Raw genomic sequence first — 25,296 nt, forward strand, 5'->3', positions numbered from 1 at the left:
TCCAAGAAGTCATTCAAAGAGTCAGTAGACACCACTCAGAACTTTGTCTGGATGTCTGAATGGAAAAATGACTTCAGAAAGGCACCACTGTCTTGAAAGCCCCGGAGATTAACAGTTTCTGTGTAGCCAGAGAACAGGTACAGCCCGGCCAGCAGCAATGCAACCTCCCCCACACTACCCTACACCAAGACATCTCTTCCCCAGGCCAGCAGGAACAACTCTAGGAATGAGTGCTGAGCTCCATCTCATAGTCCATTAAGTCCTTGACCTTTTCGTTGAGTCTGCCAGCAAGGGAGAGAATTACTGTCAAACGTGGTGGAGATTTTTGTGATGTGGTTATCTATCCACTGAGATCTGGACTGAGACCACCAAATGTCTCCCAAACCAGCTATCCAATGGTTGTGACTTTCAGTCATTGCCAACATGGCTTGGTTGCAAACTGACTAACTTGAGAAGAAAGACTCTTTCCCATCACCAATCACGCAGAAACAAATAAAGCTGTTTTATAAAGCTGTGGGGCTGAGGAAAATTTACCTTCGCAGCCTTATTTAGACATTTTCTGGGGTTCGAGAAGGAAAATAAAAATTGAAATTTATGTCAGGCCCTAATAGTAGTACTCATCCTCCCTCCACTTTTACTCATTTCAACCAACTTTTAAATTCAACTCAGACTTTGCCCCCAAGTTAACAGAAGGGAAAAAAAGCATCCACCTTCACCATGATAGCATATCACCTCGCTTCAATGACATCCTCTGCTTGCATGGCACGGCAATGTAACACCTAGCACTGATACAGTAATCACAGTGTCTAAGGTTTGTGATTTTTTTGTTTTTACAAATTTTAAACTAATCCTCACAATACCCTGAGCTACGGCAGTACTATCCTATTTTACCAGCGAAGAAAGTGAGACCCAGACAATAAGGGCCCAATGACAAGGACCTAAGAGGTCTAACTTCCACGTGGTGCTCGCTCCTTTAGCCACATTGCCTTCCATTCACGATTCACTATGCAACAAGTCTTATCAACTTTATCATTTTAAAGGAGAGTGCGTTTATGTTAATGTATCCTCTCACATGCGTTCAGACAAGTTTGGAGAACAAAAGAAATGTATTTGGTGAAAAGATGGCTAATTCTCAAATGTGTCTGAAACAAGGAGCAGAACCGGTTAAAAATGTTGTATTTTCCTCTCTTCTGTGTCTCCTGGACAATGCCTACCTAAAACCAGAACCACAAGCTTCTCCCACAAAGGTGGGAGACAGCAAGGACCCTTTGTTCCTGGTAGGTAACAGTCTGCATAATTTCTGTGCAGCATCTGTGGGATTCCTCTTATTTGTGAGAAAAGCAGCATGGATCTATTTACTGCCTCTCCTTTTTAAACACGCCTGTCAGCTTGGTTTTATCCAGGTTGCATTTTCCATTCCAGAGATGAAGCTGAAGAATCAAACCTCAACTGTCCCTCCTCCCCTCCCACTTGCCATCTTCCTGGGTGTGAGGAGCTTGAGTGCAGGCTTGTGACAAATCTGTTTCCTCAGCTAAAACAAATTAAACCGTAAAAGCCTAAAGTCAGCTCTCCCTGATACAGTGAATGCAGCACAGAGGAATGCATCTGTTCGACAGCTTGTCATCACTTGAGTGTCACCTGTCCTTCAGACTTTTGACTGCTGAAACCTCTTCCTTAGATTGGCCACTTCTCCAGTGAAGGTGCCCTATTGCGTCCCCTTGGCTGCTAGTAACAAAAGAATAAGATACCAACACCTCAAACCTCATTTTCACTGTACATTGTCCTACTGTAACTAATCTGTTAGAGAACTGGCTTGGCTGACATAGTTTACAAGCTGCCCAGAGCATTAGCCACAAACCTCTCTGGGAAAGGAGAGAAATGGAGTCTTCAGTCTCTCTCTGCTTCAATTGAGACAGAGAGCATGCACCGGAAGATTCTGGACTGGGCTACTCCCTCGTGCAAACTCAATGGAGTCACCGAGACGCGTCTCAGAATGTGGCCACATACTTCCATTCTCAATCATCTTCGAAGCATCTGGACAGCAAAAGGTGGGGACAAACGCTCCAAATACCATCTCCGGGTTGACTGAATTCTTGCCTTATTTTCAAACAACTCAACGTATAGCGTAAAAGCATCATACAGACGAGTTTTAACCAGGGCATTATTTGTATAGCCACCGCAGGACTCTCTGTGCTGCTATGTCACTTGTTTCCACACAAGGCACAACTAAGTCTTTCAAGGGTTAAAAAAACTACTAATTTTTTTTTGGTCTTTGGGTACAGAATCTCGTATAATAAGACTATTTGTATTCATACTGGCAGAGTAAACACTACATGTTCATGCCCAGGCAGCTCTATGCTTGTAATTTCAGCAAGAACAGAGCTCTGTCCCTCAGGGAGTTCGCTATTCCCCCAGTCTCCACCCACTCAAACACAGAACGAGAGCAGAGAGAAATGCGGACAGAAAGAGACAGATCATGGCAACAGGCTCCGCACAGCACTGTGGCCGTGGACTTCTGGGCAAAAAAAAATAAAAAAAAAAACAAAACACAAAATTAACCAAAAAAAAAAAATCTCATTTGGGGTTTTAATTACATTAGTGAAACCAGTCTTCCTGTATGCCCAGCAGCAGCGGAAAAAACCTCCTTACATCTCCATTTATTGACTGGGTTTGACGCGAAAATTCAGATTCAAAGCCTTTTCCTGACAAAGGGCTTATAAAGAGAGATGCAGTAAACATTGCTGCAAACCTCTGTTGAACTTCTTTGTTTCCTTGTTGGAATAACCTACTATCTCCTCCCAATGGTTTTGATATAGGAACGAGACTCTTGCCAGTCTTAAGTTTACATATCTGGTTAAAGGGTTACTGTTAGTTTAACAATCATATAAAAAAAATGAATGCAACTACCATCTTAGATTGTTTAAAATTAAAAAACTGAAGATACATATTTACTTTTCGCACTTCACTTAATTTGGACAATGAAAATGAACGGGTCAGTTTCACGCTTGTACTAGTTAATCGCACTTTCCGGTTAGCGCAACCCTGCAATCTCTGGGTTGCAAAAGTCACCACCACCAGCAGCAGCAGGTCATGAGCGGAGTCTGGACTTCCAACATCTCAGCACAGACTTGACCTAAGAGTAACTCCATTAGGCTAGTAGCAGTAGTACACTCCTGTTCTCTAGAGGACCAGTCACTAGAGAGCGATGTTGCACACACTTGGCCAGTTTATTACCCAAACACTGCAGGGGAATGTTTAAATAGAAGATATATAAAATTAGTTCTCTCTCTCTCTCTCTTTTTTTTTTTTTTTTTTAAGTGAACAAAAACGTATCTATTTAGCTTTGTACAAAAAATTTTAAAACAAACTCTAGCTACCAGAAATACTTGAACTCTGCCCCTTTTGATTATGAAGGGAAAAATATAGCTTTTGCACAAATTTGAAACTAAACCATAATTTCCTATGGAGGTTAAAGTTCCGATTGTATGGAAGGTATTCATCGTCACAGAGAAAAAAAATCTCATTTTCAAGAGAAAGATTCCCCCCCGAAAGAAGCACAAGTAGCTTTTGAGCCTGGATTGGTACATTTTCAAATCCAGTCTATAACCACAAGGTATTCCTGATGAGAAGGGGGGGGAGGGGGAGTCGTTTTAGAAAGTAACTTGCCTCATTTCCTCCTGGCAGCCTGTTCATATGCACCAGCTGACCTTGATCATCCAATACTAGTTCAGTATACGTTAGCATATCAGAAGGCAACGGCAGCGTTGGCAGCAATGCATATTCACTCATAGAATCCCAGAGTTTAATCAGAGACTGTAAAGATGAAGAGAGAAGTTTTTGTTAAGACTGACTCTAATCACTGTGGTGGCTGATGTCCACACTACCCTTCTGTCAGCGATGGGCAGGAACTCTAGCTACGTGGCTTTCTTGTCAACTTCATGGCTCCAGCATGGAGTTTCACGGCTCCAGCTGCTAGGCTCCCTGGATGAGCAACAAGGGCAACCTTTGCTGGTACAAAAATCTAGAAACACACCCATGAGACCTGCCAAGGAAGATTTACCTGCCGGAACATCTCAGGGATGTCATAGATATACGTCGTCCCCAAAGACTGTGCCTGGAATCTCTTGGACTGGAGCAGGTCTTTTGTCACATATGGGGTGTTGATCAGCATGCCATGAAGTGGTCCCTGTTTATCGCCGTACGCCTGGAACATAATCTGCAGCAGAAAACATGACCAGCGTAAAGAAAGGCAACCTGAGATCCAACAACCAGATCAGCTCAGGGGAGATGTCCCCATCAGAATCCATACTTTATTGAATACACTTCAACAGGATATGCTAGTTTGAATGGACTTGCTTGTGTTCCCTCAAAAGATGGCAATGCCCACACATCTCACAGTGACCTGTTCCAACACCCACTACCACCCTATTCAGGCAGGGCTGGGCCTTTACTGTACAACTCTGTACATCACTGACGTATTACAACAATATCACACTGGTAGGAAAGAGTACATGGCCATAAATCGGCATGCAGAGAAGACTGACCATCCATAACTTTGGTGATTTCGCATTCACCAGCATCTCCTTTGACAGCGTGACTCTGTGGACTGAGTATGAGAATATCCCATGACAGCAGTGAGAGAATCGCTATTATTTATGTTGCTGAATAGCATAAATACAGTACAGTGTAAGTACAGTAGCTAAACACCATTCATCTCTCTGCTGATTGATCGTGGAAGCTAGTTCAAGACTTGCCATATGTCATTTGGCTTGAAGTTTTGATATTACACATTTAAAATATTCTCCCAGAGCAGTGACATGAGTTTTCAGCTGCCATACTTCATGGTGCTTTACAGTCCACTCAGTCAGGACTCACTTAAATAGGGAGGGCCCACTATGATGGGGCATCACCAAAGGAATTGATCCATTGGAAATCCCAAACGAAAATCCATTTCAACTAATGATATTGAGCTGCAAGGAGTGCTGCTTAACTGGGACAACATTAGACTAAGCCCTGCTTAATAGGGACGCATTTGGCTGAAGCCAAATGATTAAGCTGTTCTTAACAGAATTATCATAAAATTTGATGTTCCAAGCTCCAGTTCCTTTATACAGATGTCGCTGGATAAAGATTAAAAGAAGAAGGGGGGGTGGGGTGGGGGCGGCGGGGAGAGAGTTTTGAAACAGAGATGGAATTCAGTAAATAGTATTGATTTTTGTGGTTTTTGTCAATATAATATTTTACATCATTCTTAAGTCTTTACGGGTTGTTTTGTCTTTTAAAAATAGCTTCTTTGGCAGGAGAGCTATTTAATCAGGAAAACAAGTGCCTACTGTCGTGCAGTAATCAAGAGGCTTTTACTGTATTTGGGGCTCAATCCGACTCCCACTGGAGTCAGTGAGAGGCTTTTAGTTGATTCACGGGGAGTTGGATTGGGCCATTCAGGAAGTAGTGTTTCTAGCGGGTAGAGCACAGGACTGGGGAACAGGAGACCTGGTTCCATTCCTGACTTCACCAGAGAAGCCAAAGGTAAATTATCGATCTAGGTTTCCACACTACTACAAAAAGAAAAGGAGGACTTGTGGCACCTTAGAGACTAACCAATTTATTTGAGCATGAGCTTTCGTGAGCTACAGCTCACTTCATCGGATGCATACCGTGGAAACTGCAGCAGACTTTATATATACACAGAGAATATGAAACAATACCTCCTCCCACCCCACTGTCCTGCTGATAACACTACTACAGTCATCATAGCATCCAAGCACCAGGTGCACTTGCTTGTATGCAGCAATGGATCCTGAACTCTTCTAACAAACCTCTTGGGATGCCAAAGCCACTAATGCTATAATAAAACAGGGAAACTTGTTTGGGTGTGATCTTGGCTTAAACCAGAGTTCCTACTTGGGCTGAAAAAGGGGAGCCAGGGATTCACTATCTAAATTTAATCTCTTTAGAACCATACAAGGGCGAAATCTGAAAGAATTCTGTTAGATAAAGATTAAAAAAAAAAAGTTAAGAACAAACAAACATTTACCAAAAACATTAACATCTCAGGATGCCATCTTAGTTTTACAAGAACAGATCTGCCTTAAATTTATTGTGAAAGTTAATTAAAACCATCCCTTGTCCCTAGAATGTTTTGATTGAAACATTTAAATTTACTCTGAAAAAAACCATCAAATATTGTGAAAATTACAAAAAGATTCTCCTCCCTTCCCCCCAACGTAACATTTTAAAAAAGAAAATCCATGCCTTATGGGGATATTTTTCTGACCATCTCACCAGAAACAGAATGCAAAAGGAAATGTCACATTGGCAAATGGCTAACAAAACTTAAATTTTAAGCTGAGCCACTGCAGATTAACAATGTCCTTTTCTTTTCCCTGGTCCGTTCAAAAACATGTAAACATTATCTATACTAGGATCTCTAGACCAGGAGAGACCGCATGGCCAAGCAGCTTGCAGGAAAGATTTAGAAAAAGGAAAAATGGTGACTCAGCACATTGTATTCGACACAAACACTGTCCAAAGGCTTTATTCTGTTGCTACTACTACATGGCAGAGATGTTACTGCAGTCAGAATATAAACTTATTTCTATATTTTAATATTTTTCATTTCCAAGATCCACATTTTAATAAATAGTTAAGTGCCTTAGTAGAATACGAGTAAGCCATACACAAACAAAGATTAGTACGTACACAACCCTCATGTTAAAGTCCTATCCAGTTTAATAAATATGACTACAGTAAGGTTCTCCAGAAATTTCACATGGGCCCCTAGGAGTTATTCATTGTTCCTACAGAAGAGAACGAGATCCTTTCTATGGATTTCTTGAACCATCCTGCATAAGCATACAGCAGGGATATAATTTTCTATTAAATTCTACAGGATAGTTCCAATAGTGTATACAAAGATGATATTTTCTAATTCCAAAGGACTTTTCCATAAGGGAAAAGAGGTGTTTACATGAACAAAGCAAGTTGTATGCAAATGGCTAGACTACATACCGCCGCATGACACAGTTATGTGTTTTACACACTCACGTGCCTATTTGAGGAGTCATTACAAAGCTATGTTACCTCTCTCTAGAATCACAATTCTTTATTTACTGAAACAATAATAAATCACTTCGGTATTTGGATCAGGCTTACAAATCAACAAACAAAAACCCTCCCAAAGACCACATTCTGTAGTACTCGCTTCCAGGCCTGCACGAGCTGTACCTGTGCTGTCCTGGAGTCCGTCACCTCCTTGTACAAGCTGATGTCCAAGTAATAGCCAGATTCGTTGGTCAGGAAGAGACGGATGGGAATTGCCTTTCCAGTTGGCGTCAAGCGAATGTTAATTTTCAGCTCTGCTTGGAGGACGCGGAGCTTCCAAAGGCGGCTTCCATAGCGCATCACCATGCTCCGCACAGACTCTTCAATCTTAGTACACAGAGAACAGTGAGTTTGCACCGCCATTCTGCTGTGGATATATCCACCCCTTTATTATTCCTCCTTACTACGCTGGACCCTACCCACACATGGGGAATGGCTCATTTCCCTGAGGCCAGCATTCAGAATTTCAGGATAACCTAAGTGTGGGCTAATAAGGCTTCCCGCCCACCTCTTCAATTGCCACCACTTTCCTTTCTTTCCTCTCCCCTCCATTTATACTCTATACTGCAGGAGCAGCAAGAATGCAGTACAGACCTTACACCCGCTGATAGCTCCTTCTGAGGCTGGAATGATGCTTCCACTCAGCAAGAGCACTAAAGTCCCTAAGCAGGCGGTGAGCGTCATTTTACCATGCTTCCAGTCTCCCTCTGGATCAAAACGAGAGACACCACAGTTTGGGAATCCCTGGCTATGTACCACTGGTGACGCAGGAGCTTAATGTTTCACCAACTCACTTTACAACCGTGTTTTAAAAATACATAAACCAATAAAATTTGGGAACGGCAGAGAGCCTAAAGGTTAGTCTTTTACGCACTAGCAATATCACAGTGCAGTGGGCCCACTGCGTCCCCTCGATTGAATTTTCTTCTCTCACCTACTGCAAACATTTCTCATAGCTGAGAATTATGAGATGCACGAAAGCACTCAGAGTGGTAAACAGTTAAGTCACATTTATATGCACAATAACCATGTTTCATTGCACGTACAGTAGAGTGCCTTAAATCAACAAAGCAATTACCACTCTGAGCTTGTTCCTGGGCTGTTTTATTAAACTTTATAATATATTCCTGTTGGTAAATAGCGCATATTAAAGTAAGGCAATTTGTAAGCAGTTTCTAATATTCTCTCCAAAATCCTCTTTTCCAAGGCTGTTCGGGGGCAGTCAGTGCTGCAAACTCACGGGCTGATTAGGAGACTACTGAACATTTCCGTTCCTGCTGAAGTCCCTGGGCACCGTGATGTTCAGCACCTCTGACAATGAGACCTGTAGTGTCTCTGGGAAACTAGGGCAAGTGCCTATGACCACTTTAATTAAAGGGCTTGTAAACCTGTCCCCGCCATCTAGGCTAATCAATGCCATTATTCCCCTAAGTGTTATTCAATCTCATATTCCTTGGGAGCAATATTCACTATTGGCTCTTCCCAGAGTCTCAATTTTTACATGGTTTCCAACAGAAAAGAAAAATTACTCCAGAATATTAGAATACCTAATATGACCCCCCCCACACACACCATTACCACTTCCAGTGTAGAATAGAGATTTCCTCTGCTTTCCCTACGAAACAGCAGGTGGAATTTGTATATTACACAATCTTTGATGGCTGGTACTCTAACTTAAGACCTACAGAACACTCCATTCCAGAGAGATTCATCCAAGGAGTAACAGGCAGCTGAGAAGTGGAGGACATGTACCTTAGATGGATCCATGATGACAGTAGGCACAAAGTTTAAGAAGATGTGGTTGCAGTCAGTGCGCACATTGGTGTTATTAAAGGCCACCTCCAGCTCATCCATGGCTTCCAAAAGCAAGCGTTCCCCTTCATTCTGCAGATACTCAAAGGAGGCCTCCTACAGGAGATTGCCAAAAGGTTATTTACTTTCCGCTAGCCTTCCCTCAGCCCCAAACACAGGTTCATTAGGCTGCAAAAGACCATAGCAGAATCCGACACAGAAAAAAGGTGAAATCCATTTCAGTGCGCTGTACAACTCTCCAGCATACCCGAGTCTTCCTTCCAAAGACATTGATGATGGTGCCTGGTTCAGATATCTGGTCAAACTGTGCTCTCCGTTACACCAGCATAAATCTGGAGTAACTCCAGTGGAGTTACTATGGATTTGACACTCCACCTACAGTCTGAACCTGGACACTTGAAATGTTAGGTGCTATCAGACATGAGTCAGAAGCTGTAATATGCCATCCAGTAGAAGGCAGTGAGTTTAGAGTTTACACACACACGAACTTCCGACATATTTTTCACATACAACCTTGGAAATAGACCTCCCACACCAGGAAACCTACCTTGGTAACCAGGTCTGAATGCCTTATAATAGCCCTCACGAAGAACCTGTAGTCTGTCACCTCAGTGCCCACTTCAACTTTAGCTGCTCCCAGGTACAGGTGCATTTTGTGGTTGGCACACGGAATGGCGGTGAGATCAAAGTTTCGCATTCGGTTCAGCTCTAACTGGAAAGCCAGAGCTGGCTCCAGATGACGGTAGATCCTATCTTCTTCAAACTGGAAAGAGAAGAGCACAAAGGGAATAAAAAGGGAAAAGTCAGGTAAGAAGCTGGATCTGGTAAGATGGAGAGAACTGTATAAAAATCTACTGACCTGAGACACTAGTGATGGCTAGCGTTGCCAGTCATAATAGCAGGGTCCCGTGTATTCTGTCATTCTACAGTGATAGAATTTACAACAGATTCTATCCCTAACTGCAAAATTGTACTCCAGACTCAGTTTTTTTGTTGTTGTTGGGGTTGGGTTTTTTGTTTTGTTTTGGGGGTTTTTTTTGGGGGGTGGGGGGGAAGAGGAGGGAGACTGACGCAGGGGATGTTTGTTTTGTTTTTTATTAAAAAACATGTTTCTAGCCCTCAGGATTGCAAAGCAAATCTTGAAATGAGTGTAACTGATGCAGCAGTGTCTTCCTGAGTCTGCAGATGGCTTGAAACAACAATTCTTTAGGGTGTGAACTGCCCCATTCATTTCAATGATCCAATTCTGAAACCTCAAGTGTCAACATGGTGAACTGTTTCACTCCTGATCATTTTAGCAGAAACATTCAACTAATATTGATATCCCACAATCGCAAACTGCCTCCCATCTTCAGAGATGCCAAATGCTCCAGCCAACCCTACCTAGCTGTGCAAACCTCCAGCATCAACCCTTTGTTACCACCACAAACATCTTGGGCATGTCGAAAACAGAAAATTTGAGGATAGTGTAAAATAAATAAAGGTCAATACAGAAATAAATAACGGATACACCACACTGTTCCTATTATGATTTTTCATATTTAATTAATTAGAAAGCTAAAAATTCAATGAAGCTGCCATACAACTTTAGGTCTGATGCACCAGAGCCATTAGTGTTAAGAGGTGCCTATTGAAACTGTCTGCACGTTGAGAGTAGAACAAAAACCAAAGCACAGCAATTCTCGTGCTTTCCACTTTGGGTAAGATGCCTTCTTTTTGGAAAAGGGGAAGATCCTTCTATCGACAACACCCCAAGTTGCCGCCTTCCCTGAAGCATACTCTGTTTCTACAGCTATGGTTCTCAGAACAAGCACTGCCTTGGACTAGACAGCATGTCATGGAATGTGCAGGCAAGTGCAATCAGTGGGATGACATGAAATTTATCAGTGGAGTCATTTTAGTAATTTTGCATCACTATGGCTAAGATTTTCAAAAACAGGAGCCTAAAGTTAGGCTTCTAAATTCATAGTTAGACACCTAAATAAGTGATCTGATTTCAAAATGACTAAGGACCCAATAACTCCCATTGGCCTCAGCTGTCAACATAGTGAGTGCCTGGATAAATGGGGGAGGAGTATGTTCAGAATTGCCCAATGAGGTTTTGAAAAGATGGACACTCTCCTCTTTTAGAGAGGTTTGGAATGGTTGTAGGAGAAGGGAAAAAATATCTGTTTAAAATGGAGAGAGAGAAAAGCATTGATAACTGTACAACTTACCTTATCCCTGGCACGGAACGTGAAAAATTTAGGGAATTCCCTCTGTTTGGAAATAAAAATGATGATATCAGTCCTTCAAAAGCATTGCACACCATCTGTTCAGCCTATGGGCTATTGAGAGAAGGGACTCGGTGTGGCAGTGAAGCAGGGGAAAATCACTGCCATTACAATCTATCACGGCAAGAGCTAGCGTTGCATTACATTTTTATTTTGTAAATAAGGATGGTGGGAAGATAAAAATCCTATTGAAGTGGTTGTAGGGGCACGATAAATCAATGTAGTTTATTTTACTATTGCAGTAGATGGTTCTTGATATTTTTGTCTAATATTGGGTCTTAAAACAGATTCTAGCTAGCCAGGAGGGGATGGGGGTGGAGACAGAAGAACTCTTGCTGGTTTCTCTCATTATTTATTATTACTGTTGCAGTAGTGCCTAGGAGTCCAAGTCACAGACCACAACTCTATTGTGCCAGGCTGCTGCACAAACACAGAACAAAAAATACAGTCCCTTCCCCAGAGAATTCCTCATATTCCTAACACTGCTCATGCAGTTCCCCACCCAAGGAATAGTTTTAATGAATTTTGAGAAATTCATGAGTTCTAATAATTGACTTTAACCTCAGAGTCTAGAAAGTCTACAAGATATACTATATGTTTATTTGCCTCTCTGTTACATGTATGGAGATAATCTGTACCAAGGTCATAGGTCAAGTCCTAGGCCTTATTGCAAATCTAGAAAAAATTACCTTTCTAACACCATACAGCACAACTTTTGGCTCCTAATAAGCTAGGGCTTTGAATAGAACTGCTCACACATTTGAAATGCTCAAATAAGTAACCATTACCACAGTTTGTGCTGTTTGAAGTTTTGCTTTTACTTTAGCTTTCAATTCACTACAATGATCATAATTTTGGTTATCATCCTTCATTAAAGTGCTTGCTGTTGACTCTTTCCTATGCGGAATTCATTTTTGTATTATTAATAGGTTTTGGTGGTTCCACCATGTTCTGAGAATTGAGGACATGCTGTAAAATGAAATGATAGACACTGGAAGTGCTAATGAGAAAGACTTTCTGTATTGCTCTTTAAAACACAGTTATAATTGGAAAAAGACTATGTAAAGATGGCATCCTCATATCTACTCCCTACAGAGCCAACCCAGTGAAGTCCTTAAGCATGTGCTTAACTATAAGCACGAGTAATCCCACTCACTTCAATGGGATTACGTACATGCTAAAAGTTAAACACATGTTTACGTGCTTTGCTGGATTGAATCCTATACGTCTTCCAAGACACATGCTCACTTTACTGATAAAAGCAAGGGCTGGTTTTTAGTTTTTAATACTGTTCACTCTGCAAAGCCAGTGCCGCTACAGAAGAGTGAGTTGACTCCATTCTGGACAAGAAATAAGAAGAGTTTGGGCCAGATTTTGCAGTCACTTAAACTGGTTTTATACGGTCATAATTCCATTGACTTCAGAGTATGCTTTGAACCAATGTAAGTGAGAACAGCTTCAAGCTCTCCATTACTAACAGTGATGTCAGTGGCAGCCTGCCCTGACCCCAGGTGAAGCCTGTAGAGCTGCATAATTACAAAAATGGGCTTTTTGACTCAAAAAAATGATGAAATTTGACCTGGAGGCACAGGGAGAATAAATATGGAGTCCCACCCTGATTCTTTGAATCACAAGCACATTTTAGATATCAAGAGGAAAGAAAAACAACGTCATGCTGCCTCAGTTCAACAACTACAGCACAATGACAGGGAGAGACGAAGTTCAATCAGGAGACATGGGCAATGGATTCATAGATTTTGAGGCCAGAAAGGACCATTAGATCATCAAGTCTGTCTGCCTGCATGACACAGGGCATAGAATTTCATCCAATTACTCCTGTACTGAGCCCAGTAATTTGCATTTGGCTCTTCCATAGTAGTCGCCTCTAGCGCTACAGAAGTTTTACCATGAAGAATCCTGTCCTTGGGATTATGGACACTACTACTTGTACCCAGGAGGTTCAGCAATCTCCTAATACAGCATATAAGGAAACAGAGTTGAGACTTCCACATTGCCTCAATATCCTCCCAAATCCCTCCCACCTGCCCCCTCTGCATGCTGCCAATTTCTCCTAACATCATCCATGCTCATTCTATCACTAATGTAATTGCTTTCGAGACATTTGACTAGTGTTGTGGGCAAATATAATAATTAAATGTGCACACACACGAAAATCCTCAGTGCTCTGGTACCAAAAACCAAAAGAGTGCTCCGTTTCCTAGGAAGAGGAATTATACCCCTGCTGTGTTCTAATCAACCAACCATCATCAAGACAATCAAAATAATTTGCCTAAATTAGCCAATCAAGACACCCTGCAAATCAGAGAATGCAAAAAGCTACAAACAGAAATCATCATAGCTGATTATTATACTAATAATCGCGTTAAAAACCTAATGAGATGAGGAAATTGGAAGCTTGCTGGAGCAACTCTCTATTACCTCAACATGCTGGGAACTAATTATATAGACTGTAATTAAAACAAAAACAACCCCAAGCCAAGCCCTGGGTAAGTTGATAGTTGGTCCAGTAACAAACTAAACAGAATAGGAGACAATAATGAAGACAGACATTTATGCAGCATCTCTCATACAAAAAGAGCCCAAACTCTGCAAACTTTTCAAACTGATCACAAGCTCTGCTGCCTCCTCTAGGTTAGACAGTGGCAGGCTTTTAATAACTCACAGCGCTACACAGCAGATCAGAACAGAGTGTGAATCCGATCGTGTCTGATTTTAACTACCAAGGAATTCAGACAGGTGAAACTGACAGTTATGTTAACAAGACTCCGTTCTTCAAAAAAGGCTATGAGATTTTTAAAGATCAGAGATAATCAGGACATTGGATTTCTGACTTATTCAAACAATGGCACAACAGTGGTTGAAATCACAGATGACACTTGCTACACTAGAATGGGTTTTCACTGTAAGTCACCCATCTAAATACTGACCAAACTGGATTCTGCTTAGCTTGCAAGATCATAGCCCTGGGGCAGTATGGCTGCATTCAATCAAATATAACCTTGCGAATAAAGCTGAGTCAATGTTCATGAGAGAGAGAGCGCGGGAGAAGGGCTTGTTTCCACTAGCATGGAAGAGGCTGCAATGGTGTCTTTGCCTATTCACCTTCCACTCGTTACATAGAGGTAAAAGTGTGGGATAGTGTTCACAGGACTCATTCAGAACCAGTGAGGGGCAAACCTCAAAAGGTTCCCAGGATCTGTTTAGATAAGAACTCAAATATTTTCCAAATACTTCACTAATGCTTAGCAGGGCTGGGTTCCTTAGACCAGTGGTTCTCAACCAGGGGTCCGGGGCCCCCTAGGGGACCACAAGCAGGTTTCAGGGGGTCCGCCAAGCATGTCCAGCATTCGACTCGCTAGAACCCAGGCCAGAAAGCCGAAGCCCCACCACATGGGACTGCAGCATGGGGCACTGAACCCCAGCACCTGAGGCTGAAGTCAAAGCCTGAGCAACTTAGCTTCGCAATGCCCCCTGTGGTGTGGGGCCCAGGGCAATTGCCTTGTTTACTACCCCCATATGCGGGCCCTGGCTTTTATATGCAGAGAAAGAGCTGTTGTCGCACAGCTGGGCCAGGGAGTTTTGACAGCGTTGTGGGGGCCTCAGAAAGGAAAAAGGTTGAGAACCCCTGTCTTAGACTCCATTAGATCTCTTCACAATGCCCTGCTCTCCGAGTGTCTCTCTTCTATATGCTATTATATAGCCCACAGTGTTGTACTCAGCCCAAACTGCATAGCTCCCACCTGCTCATAGAGAATACTGTGTAGTGCATTTGGGAAAGCGCGGGGATTCCATACATTGGAAGAGGGGGGCTGCATGCATCACTGTTGATTATCAAGAGATGAGATTATCAAGAGACTGGTCTTCAGAAGTCTTTTCACACAAACAGTAACTACAGGGCAGGCATACATGCGACCACACAATAAGGGCTAAATGTCCTTTGACGATTAGCAAACCTCTCAACTCTCAGCACTATAACTAGAGTGTGACTGGTACCTTTCCCTGCCTTTCTCTGGCATTTTACCAAAGTCTTACCCTGCTTTCCTGCTTGTATCAAGCCCTGGGACTAAGTAAAAGTTGGCATTCAGCTGTCATTTTACCTTGGAATAGGGAAAAAAGAAAACAGTGACATGCCTGTAACTCTAATTACAATATTTATTAACTGAAACCTAGATAACAAGAACGCATTCACCCATTCAGAGATGCACAATGTAAGGGTGAAGCACTGTCTGAAGGTGTCTCTCAATGCACACATCTTTCCATTCACTGCCCACACTCCTGCCCATTTAAGCTGATAACTCACAAACTGGCTGAACTTTTACTAGTTGTACGTGCCGGGAACTAGTAGCCTTAGACAGATAATAAATATTGCTTTCTTCTGTAGCTGACTCTTTAGGGGTTGTTTGGTTTTGTTTTAATAGAAGCTGCCCTTTGTTTAAAGCTTTTGGGGGAAATTAAAATTCATCAGAAACTGATAGTTATGGGAATTGGACACTGCCTCAGCAATGCCTCTTTTATATGAGGGGCTCTGTTTTTTTAAATGTGCACCCAGATCCTAGGGCAAATCCTCAGCTGGTGTAAATGGTCATAGTGCAAGAGGAGGGTCTGCCTCTTTGCGTTTGGTGTGTAAGGGCCCAGTCCAACTCCCATTAAGTCAATGGCAAAATTTACACTGACTTCAGCTGGAATTGGATTGGACCCACAATCAGCCCCTAGACGTGCAAGTATTATTTTATATGACTAAATCCTATCCTTTCAAAGTGCGTGTGTGCTGGTCTCTCTTAAACGTACTAGAATTCACTGATTTATTGCTAGAGCCAGTGAATTTAAATATAGAAATTCACTGGCTCTAGCAATAAATCAGTGAATTCTAGTACGTTTAAGAGAGACCAGCACACACGCACTTTGAAAGGATAGGATTTAGTCATATAAAATAATACTTGCACGTCTAGGGGCTGATTGTGGGTCCAATCCAATTCCAGCTGAAGTCAGTGTAAATTTTGCCATTGACTTAATGGGAGTTGGACTGGGCCCTTACACACCAAACGCAAAGAGGCAGACCCTCCTCTTGCACTATGACCATTTACACCAGCTGAGGATTTGCCCTAGGATCTGGGTGCACATTTAAAAAAACAGAGCCCCTCATATAAAAGAGGCATTGCTGAGGCAGTGTCCAATTCCCATAACTATCACAGTTGAGGAATGATCATTAGAATGATTTGTTAATCCAGAATAATGGATGAAAATGCCAAATCCAGTGCCCCTCTCAACCCGCATCCCAGCTCTCCAAGTTCTTGAAGGACTCTTCTATTCTTCCCCAGCTTTCTGATCCCCACCAGCAAGCTACAGCATTCATTCACAGCCTCTCATATTCCATCCCCCAAGTATCAATTTTATTCTCTAAACTCCTGATTCTTCTTTCTAAAGCCTGAGGTTCTATGCTCAAACACCCCACACTTCTCCTACGATTCCAGTTTCCTGTCTAAAGTCACTGACTGACATACATCTGTATATACTGTCATAAGATAGGTTTCTGCCATCAATAAACTGGGGGAAGTAATTCAGTTTGCAGCATTTCCTAAAGCATTTTGGAAAGCTTTTGCTTCTTTAGCCTGGAAGATAAACTCCCCTATTACTCTGTAGAGAAGAACCAATGATGCTAACTCAGGGATAAGGAAAATATTCCTAGTACTAGATATTTCTAAAGGAAAAAGCAGAGGGTCTGTGAAGCATTTCGCTAGCATAGCCCACAAAGGCTCACCTCATTAAAATAAAGTTGGTAGCAGAAACTGAATGATCCAACTGGCAAAGTAGAAAATTTCTGAATAGTGTGAGTGCTGCAAGCAGATACCCAAGGGGAATTTATTAGCCACTGTTATTAAATTGGCATATATAAAAATGTATTTTTAAAAATAGCTACAATGAGACACTTTAGTGTGTGATTCATGGTGTATTAACATCTTACAATATTGATCGTACCTGGCCTTCAGCTTCGCGTCTGACAACATACTAGCTCTGGATTATAACTCAGCCTCCTTCATTGTTTGTGTGGTGTACACTCTATTCAATACACAGCTATAATTCCCAAGTGAAGCTACCCACGCTTATCGTGAAAACAACAGGAAGCTGGTTGAACAACTATTATTGCTGATATTGGAATGTATTTCCCATATCGGGCTCTATGCATCTGACTGCGTTTCTTGCACACTCAGTGCTCCCATTAACTTCAGGAGGGGTTGAGTGGATACACAAGAGGGAAAGAAAAGCTGGCTTGTGCCCTACATAGTCCTCTTGAGAGCAGGAATCAAACTAGCCGTCGCTGAAGTCGAAGCACGGCGGAAGGGAGAGCTGCCTAGTGGTTTCAGCAGCAGACTGGGTGCTGGCAATCCAGAGTTCTACAAATGGCTCTGTCATTGTGTGAACTTTGGCAAGTCATTTTCCTGGTCCCTTTCTGGGTTTATCTGTAGAGCTGGTAAGGAGCTGGGAGACCCTTGAATAATATATATAATATTTTTATGTTGTAAAAGAACATTAGAATAACTAAGGCCAACCTAGATTATATGGGTACATATTCAGCCAGGTGTATAAATTACTAAGTATAATAAGCATGAGAGTAGCCCCCTTGAAGTCAATAGAATTACTCACGTGCTTAAAGTTAGTAACATGCCTAAATACCTATGTAAAGTTAGTCACGTGCCTAAGCATTGAGCACATGCCAACTAATCAGTCAGGACCATGGGGTTGGATTTAAATAGCTAACTAAAGAGTCAAATCTTCTTCTCCTTACTCATTCGTAATGACTAGAATCACTTTATTTCCATGAACTGAAAAGAGGAGTTGAAGGCAAAATTATCTTGATTTTTTTTTCTTTTTACTTACATGAAATCTTTGATCCACCTCATAGTTGACCTGTTTCCTGAAATCCTTACAAATGAAACGGAGAAAGACGGGGAGGGGGAGGGGGAGGAAGAGCAGAAGAAAGCTAGTAATTAGTACTAAAATCAAAAATAAATTAAGACAAGATTACAAGTGACAGATTTTTTTTTGTAATTGTCAATTAATTTCCTTAAGCGAATTCACTGAAACAGTCTCAGTTTTAGAGAATGAAGGCAACAAAAAGCAGAACTAAAACGCTAGTAAATGCAATTTTTAATCTGAAAAATATTAAGATTATAATTTCATTATGAACTACAAATAAAAAGCTTCCAGGCATCAGGGGAGATGTCAAAATACCTTTTGTGCTACAAGGAACGTCAGCCTTCGAATCCCATGATCAATCAGGACTGATTTCTGTAAAAGGGAAGGACAGCAAACAGGAGAACTGGTTTAACAGAAAAGAAACATAAGACTCAAATCTGGATGACATCTTCTAAGGACTGGTAATGGGTGAGAAAGCTTCCTGCCTCTAAACTGCAGACTCACAATCCAGCCCAGCTTGGTGGTGACTGAAAGTTCTTATCAGATGGTTGCTTAGCAGCACCTGTGAGCAAATGCAATAGTCTCAGTCCCTTCTGAATGGAGAAGAATCCATATAACAACCACATTTGGCACCATCTGGGAAACTTCTTATCTATCTCAGCAGGGAATTAATTGTTCAGGAAACACTCTTACCAGCAGAGGGGTTACTTAGATCATAAACTTTTGGGGGGAAGGGACCATCTTTTTGTTCAGTGTTTGTACAGCACCTAGTACAGTGGGGTTCTGGTCCATGACTTGGGGTCCTAGACTTTATGGTAATAAAAATAATCATAATAATATGGGGTTCAAGCAGTCTTCTTGGCCAAGGTTAAAACTGAGCTTGCAAATCCAGAGGAATTAACCTACAACACCGGTCTCAGGAGGTAGGGGAAACTTTCTGCATTGGTCAGGAAAACCACATTACAACAATCTAAAGTGGCATGAGTATTCATGATTAAATACAGTGCCATGGACTTGCATGGCATGTTCAGATATAAAAAAACATAGTAAGCTCTTTGAGACAGCCCAAAAGTGCTGGCTTTGTTTTGGGTTCGTACAGCACCTAGCACTATGGGTTCCTGGTCCGTGGCTGGGGCTCCAAGGTGCTATGATAAACAAACAAACAAACAAAAAACAACAGTACCCTGCCCTAAAGGCTTCGGCTGCGACAGGTCCAGGCCTACGAACCCTTGCTCAGAAGGGTAGCACTTACTCATGCAAATAATCAGTGGAGTGATTCACCTCAGGAAAGACTACTCGGGTTTGAAGGATGGGGCCTTAATTTAGATGGTATAAGATTCCATTGTGAGTGGGAAGAAGAGAAAGACACAAAATCATCCTGTTTGGATTGTTTAGGCTCCTGGGCTTGGAAATATTTTAACATATCTAAAGTGTTCATATTTTATAATGTTGGCATAGGCAGTGGTGGGGACACACACATTATTAATTATTTCTATCGGGGTAGTATCTAGAGGTCATGGACCCATTGTGCTAGACAATGGACAAACAGCAGAGGAAGGCAGCCAACAGACTTCAGTTTCTGAGGAAGCAAGGAGAATGAGGAAGCTTGGTGCATGGGAGGGCACTTCTTTTACTGGCTCCTGATTCAGGAAATCACTTAAGCACGTGCTTAAAGTCTGATAAGTACATGCTTAAAGCCCCACTGAAGTAAGTGCTGTCCTGAAAAGGGATGGTTTCCTGAATTGGGGCCATACAGGGTTACATGGAAAAAGATAAGACGACATAACAAGGAACAGAAGACAAAGGATTCAGTATGGCAGGAGCAGAAAATAAAGGCTTTTTTTAAAAAAAATAGACTGGCCCAAATCTATCCTTAGTGTAACTTTACTGAGCTGAATGGAGCCACGCTGCAGATGAATGCTTCCCATGATGTTTATGCCCACTGTCCCTTTTAAACAAGTTTAGATCTCTCTGTCATTTTTCTCCTGTTTCTACTTTCTCTCCCCACCCTCTTTTTCGAATTTAAAAACAAAAAAGGAGAGTGAAAAGGGAAAGAGCCTCAGCATGGCCAAGAACAAACCCACCCCTTGTGGCTTGGACTGAAATGTTTTACTAAGGTTAAGCCCTTCGAAAACGAGCATCAGGGACTACATTCCTGGCAAAGGAAGAAAATAACTTTAATAATGCCATGATTTACAAAGCAAAAATTGTTATTGCTTTTAAAATTCCACAAGTGGCAGACAATAACAGCATAGCAACAGGATTCTGATTACATTGTAATAATGTAGGTCTCACAGCAAGTCCACAGCTATTACCGAGCGATTAGGCAACAGTACCTGGAGAAACTCCATTTAAACTGACTGCCTCAATCTCCTCCACAAGTCATTTACAAATATATGATCCTAATTTCTATTAAAAAAAACCACACACAACATGCTGGGACTGGAAGATTATTTGGACAATTTGGATCAACCTATATGATAGTTTAATGTGTTTTTTTTTTTAATTTCTTTTCTTTTTTCCTTCCATAAAACGCCTGGAGCACAATCATGCAAATGAAAAACAAAACTAGTTTTGCTTTACTTTTTAAAAGAGACAGTTAAATTCTGAATTGGACTGGACAAGCACAGGGTTTCTTATAAGCTTCCAGTTCACTAGTCTTTCTGTATGGACAGGACAGTTGTATTGTGCACAGTAGAAGAGTGTTTGATCATACCTAATGGCTCTAACCTCAAAAATCACACACACATTATGCTCAAATAAATTTGTTAGTCTCTAAGGTGCCACAAGTCCTCCTTTTCCTTTTGCGAATACAGACTAACACGGCTGCTACTCTGAAACACACATCATACATCTCACAGGAAACACCTGACTTATTTTTGCAGCCCCTTTGCCATCTCCCAGTAGGGAGCAGGAGTTAGAGATTGCACTCCTCACAATCCCTCCCAAGGCCACTTCAGTGCCATCATGGATTTAGCAGGATCTCCATGCATGATGGGATATTCACCTGGGAAGACAGGAGAGGGGTTTTCCAGGTCGGGCAAAGGGGAAGCTAAGGTCCACTCAAGGGCAGAATACAGAGATGCAGCTGCTAACTAATGTTAGCTCAGGAGTGACCACAAGTGTAGAATCTGGTTCCTCGCTAAAAGTTAAAGGGCACCCCCTGCTCTCGGAAGGGAGAAGCCAAATTTACTGATCAGGTAGTGCCAAAGAAACAAAACAATGGAGATGTAGATATTATGCCAACAAAAGCTACAGATTTCGATAAGATTTAGAATGTCATGACACATGCACCATTTATTTGAGGTCATCTCAGACATTTCTGTTACACTGTCCTTCCCTATGTCAACCTGAACTGTGTCAAATAACTGTCATTGTATCTTGCTCCTTCAGACCCCAGATAAATATCAACACTTCACCTGACTCATTTAAAACTATAAGTTTCTTTTTGGTTTTTGTTGGGTAAATGCAAGACTCTTTAGCTGATGGATTAGGATACACCATAAGGCAACACAAAGGGTGCTCTGTTGTTCAGTTCCTTCCCCAGAGGCTCCAGGAAACTGTAGCTACATCCAATTAGAGAAATAATACTGTTTTAGATTAGATAAGTTAAGGATTTAACTGTTCCGTTTATATATTTATTTTGCAAGATACCTGGGAAATGCAGACTTCTTCCCAAGGGAAAATGTCTCCCTAGTGGGTCACAATAATACTGGCGAGTAGGTTCACTCTAAACTGCTATTCACCTTTCTTTGTGTGAAGTCCCTGAACATGGCCGCCAACCCATCATCATCAATGTCACAGTCGGTCTTAATGGCAATGTTCAGTATGTGAATGGGCTCCTCTCGGGCACTCTGTAATTTAAAGAAAGCAAGCCTAATAAATAAATTATTAACAACAACAAGAAGAGGAACGTTATATTTATATAACCTCTCTATCTGAGGGGATCCCCAAGTACATATACACCACCAATAAATGCAGCTAGCTCTGGGGAAGAGGCTGGCATTCTGAACCAAAGTACAGGAAGGGGAATTCTTAATCTAGAAAAACTATGGAAACCCCTGCCCTTACAAAGACTACTATGGGATATTTAAATGTCCACCCACAGCAGGCTGGAGCTTCATTTTGAAGTTCTCCTCAAGGCTCATGCACACTAAACTGCTTTGGCAGATAACACTGGTTTCAAATGGATTTTGGGGGCACAAGGAATGCAGAATAAGGTCCTTTGTATGTATGTAGCATTACTACAGTGTCTTTGTAGGACATATGGAGAATTTTAGCACCAAGGGAGGCCATAAAATTAAAAAGGGGAGCAAAGTTCACTGCATGGAAACGAAGCAGCATGTCTTCATGGCTACAGTGCAATAGGATATTATGGTAGCTCAGCTAAAACTGAGCCATGAAAAGTAACACGCTTAATATTCAAGAACTTGCAATTAAACTCTCACAAACTGGATACTGATCAACAGAAAACTATACTTGGTTAGGTGTGGACGGCACGGGTGTGGGGGGAGGAAAGAGCATGTAAGGAAGTAGTTATGGCAGAGATAAATCCTTGTCCCATATTATCTACCCTACAAACAGACATCAGGAACAATGGACTGATTTGAAACCAACCCTTGTAATGATATGCTCCATATCAGAGCTTCCAGTCTGCTACAGGTACTGTGGAGCAGCTGCCTGTCCCTCTAAGGAGAGTGCCTCTTGCATCACTAACCATTACCAACCAGCTGTTTCCTCTGAACCCTTTCTCTACGCCAGTTTGAAAACCCGGGGACTCCTCTCACCTTTCCTCCCCAGAGTCCGCACAGAAAGCGGAACAGAGGGAAGAGAACAGGATATGAAAAACTAAATGCCACAGTGGTGTCCTAAATGGGGGTGAAGCAGAATACTAATGAAGTTCATACCACAAGAAAGGGTTCAAATACTCTGACTTAACCTTCCTATACCCGTACAAGGCCAGGTTCCACTGCCATGGGGCCAAATGCTCTGTCACACCACTGTAAATCCAGAGTCACTCCACTGACTTTAAAGAAGTGATTCTGGATTTACTCTGACGTAACCAAGAAAAAAAATCTGCCCCATGGTTAGAATGGACGAAGGAAAAAGCCCAATGATTCAAGTTGTTCTGAACCCCCTACAGCAGAAAAACAAACTAGATACTACTCCTACTCCCACCAACGTGAACAAAACTTCCACCGAAGTCAGCAAAACAGGTTTAGTCCAGAGTGTGCAATCACCATGGAAAAACGCACTTTCTATCCCTGTAACATGCAAGGAACCTGGGAAGAAGGAAATACCGTACCTTATCCTCATCATACAAGGAAGTGTGGCCAGCTTCAGGAAAGGTTGGGCTTTGGGGAGGCGAGTCACAGAAGCAACCCATCACTTCATCAAAGATTCTGAAACACGTCCAAGAAATGCTAGTCATAAATAAACTACTCACAACCCAACGGCACCAAAAGCACACTCAGTCACCCTACCAATACCATCTTCATGGGATGGAGAAAAAGTCATTCCTCTCCTCTGCAGACTTCAGAGCTGACTAAATGGAAACATTGTCCAGTACGAGAGCTAAAAGTCAGGAGGTGGACTTGATTTAAACTTCAACGAAAGCAAGCAAGCGAGCTAGCTATATTTTTTAATATATAAGCTGCTAGTGTCCATATCATCATTCTTGAGGTTACAGAGGAAAGCCTGAGATGAGAGCCCTGACAGCCCAATGTAATTGCCCCTCTCCCTGGGGTAATGCATCAGTATACATCAAGAGATAGATACTGAATGCATTTAATCAAAAGATGTATCATCTCTTGTGCGGTTTATTCTAGTGTTCTGTTTCATTTCTCCTGACATTTCACTCATCACGTCACAGGTGGCTTCTTCTGCTCTTGGCTCAGAATCTGGGCTTTTTCTTTGTTTGTTTCATAATACATGGGGGCCAAAACATCCTGACTGCACAGATGAAATGGTGGTGCAACGCCCCCACAAGAAGAGACTATGATTCTTCCACCCCCGTCATGGGGAGCACGCAGATGTAAGATTTCTGCTGGGTGTTGGGGTGAGTGTTGTTGAAAATTCATTGGCTCTGCTTGTGGGGGCTTTCCAATCTTTTGCGTAAGTCCAGAAGGTTTAAGACCAGACATATGTGCGTGCACAAAGACATACACCCAATGTTGGGAAGAAGGGCTCAATTCCAATAAGCATTTAAAAGTTCAGATGCTTATGGGAACCTTGACTCTGCAAAAATGCAAAATTTTGGTCAGAGGCAATCAGTTCTTGTAGTATTTTGGAACTTCCAGTTATTCCAGCCAGACAACTAGGGGTGGGGAACCCAAACACTTGGCAATTTTGGAACTTCTATGAAAGCTTTGAGTGTCGTACTAAAAACAGATAAAGACTATGACCGATCCCATTTAACCGCCCCCAAAACTATCCTGGCAAACGCACACACAGAGAAATCAGTATCCATATCCTTACCTGACAAACTCTTCAAAAGTCCGGAAGGAGACCATTCCGCCCATCCGCTGGCACGGTGGGGTGAATGAGTTGTCCAGCAGCACATCACTCACACTTGCTACATGGACCATCCCGTAATGATTGAGGTTGGAGGAAAAGGACATTCTAAATGGCAATTCAAGCAGAGCTTTATTAGTGGATTGGATGAGGAGGGAACAAGGTAAGGTTTTTTATTTGTTTTGTAATTGTTTGAAATGCTGAAATGTACACAATACAGTAGAACTAGACTGCGGTCAAATTAACCCTTTCACTACTGGGGTGGTAAACCTGTTCTGCTACCTTTACCCAGTCACCAAAATCACTGGAACTAGGACGTGCACGTGGTACCCTTAGTAACACAACTGTGTTCTACCTGGACCCACTTGAGACGAAGCAGCAGCCAAGGGTTAAGAAATATCATTATTCCCTTTTAAAAAAATATTTCTTAAGAGAAAAAGAATTGAGCTTACAACTGAATTATGACTATGCGATGCCAAAGGCATTTTTCTCCTGTACCTATGCTATGTGTTACAGATGAAACGTTCACAGATAAACACAAGAATAATTCTTGGTTATGGCATTTGAAAGGTTTAGTAAATCTTTACAAACACCATCAAAAACATGTATTGAAATATATTTGTTCTATCTTTTTTTTAAAAAAAACAAACATCTTTAA

At 41.8% G+C, this 25,296-nt stretch overlaps 1 protein-coding gene across 2 annotated transcripts in view; it reads right to left on the minus strand.

Annotated features, from left to right (window-relative positions):
• ACACA (acetyl-CoA carboxylase alpha) overlaps nt 1-25,296 on the minus strand; it is a 186,163-nt gene that overhangs the window by 84,344 nt on the left and 76,523 nt on the right. For both annotated transcript variants that reach the window (XM_084650728.1, XM_084650727.1), the window contains 11 exons: nt 24,603-24,746; nt 23,431-23,527; nt 21,872-21,979; nt 18,441-18,497; nt 18,087-18,131; nt 11,133-11,174; nt 9,464-9,679; nt 8,857-9,012; nt 7,228-7,431; nt 4,061-4,216; nt 3,667-3,813 (listed from right to left, as the gene is read on the minus strand). In XM_084650728.1, coding sequence (XP_084506854.1) covers nt 3,667-3,813; nt 4,061-4,216; nt 7,228-7,431; nt 8,857-9,012; nt 9,464-9,679; nt 11,133-11,174; nt 18,087-18,131; nt 18,441-18,497; nt 21,872-21,979; nt 23,431-23,527; nt 24,603-24,746 — 1,372 coding nt within the window. The remainder of the gene's footprint in view (nt 1-3,666; nt 3,814-4,060; nt 4,217-7,227; nt 7,432-8,856; nt 9,013-9,463; nt 9,680-11,132; nt 11,175-18,086; nt 18,132-18,440; nt 18,498-21,871; nt 21,980-23,430; nt 23,528-24,602; nt 24,747-25,296) is intronic.

This window comes from Lepidochelys olivacea (assembly GCF_965140295.1).
Source record: "Lepidochelys olivacea isolate rLepOli2 genome assembly, chromosome: 17".
Lineage (NCBI taxonomy): Eukaryota > Metazoa > Chordata > Testudines > Cheloniidae > Lepidochelys > Lepidochelys olivacea.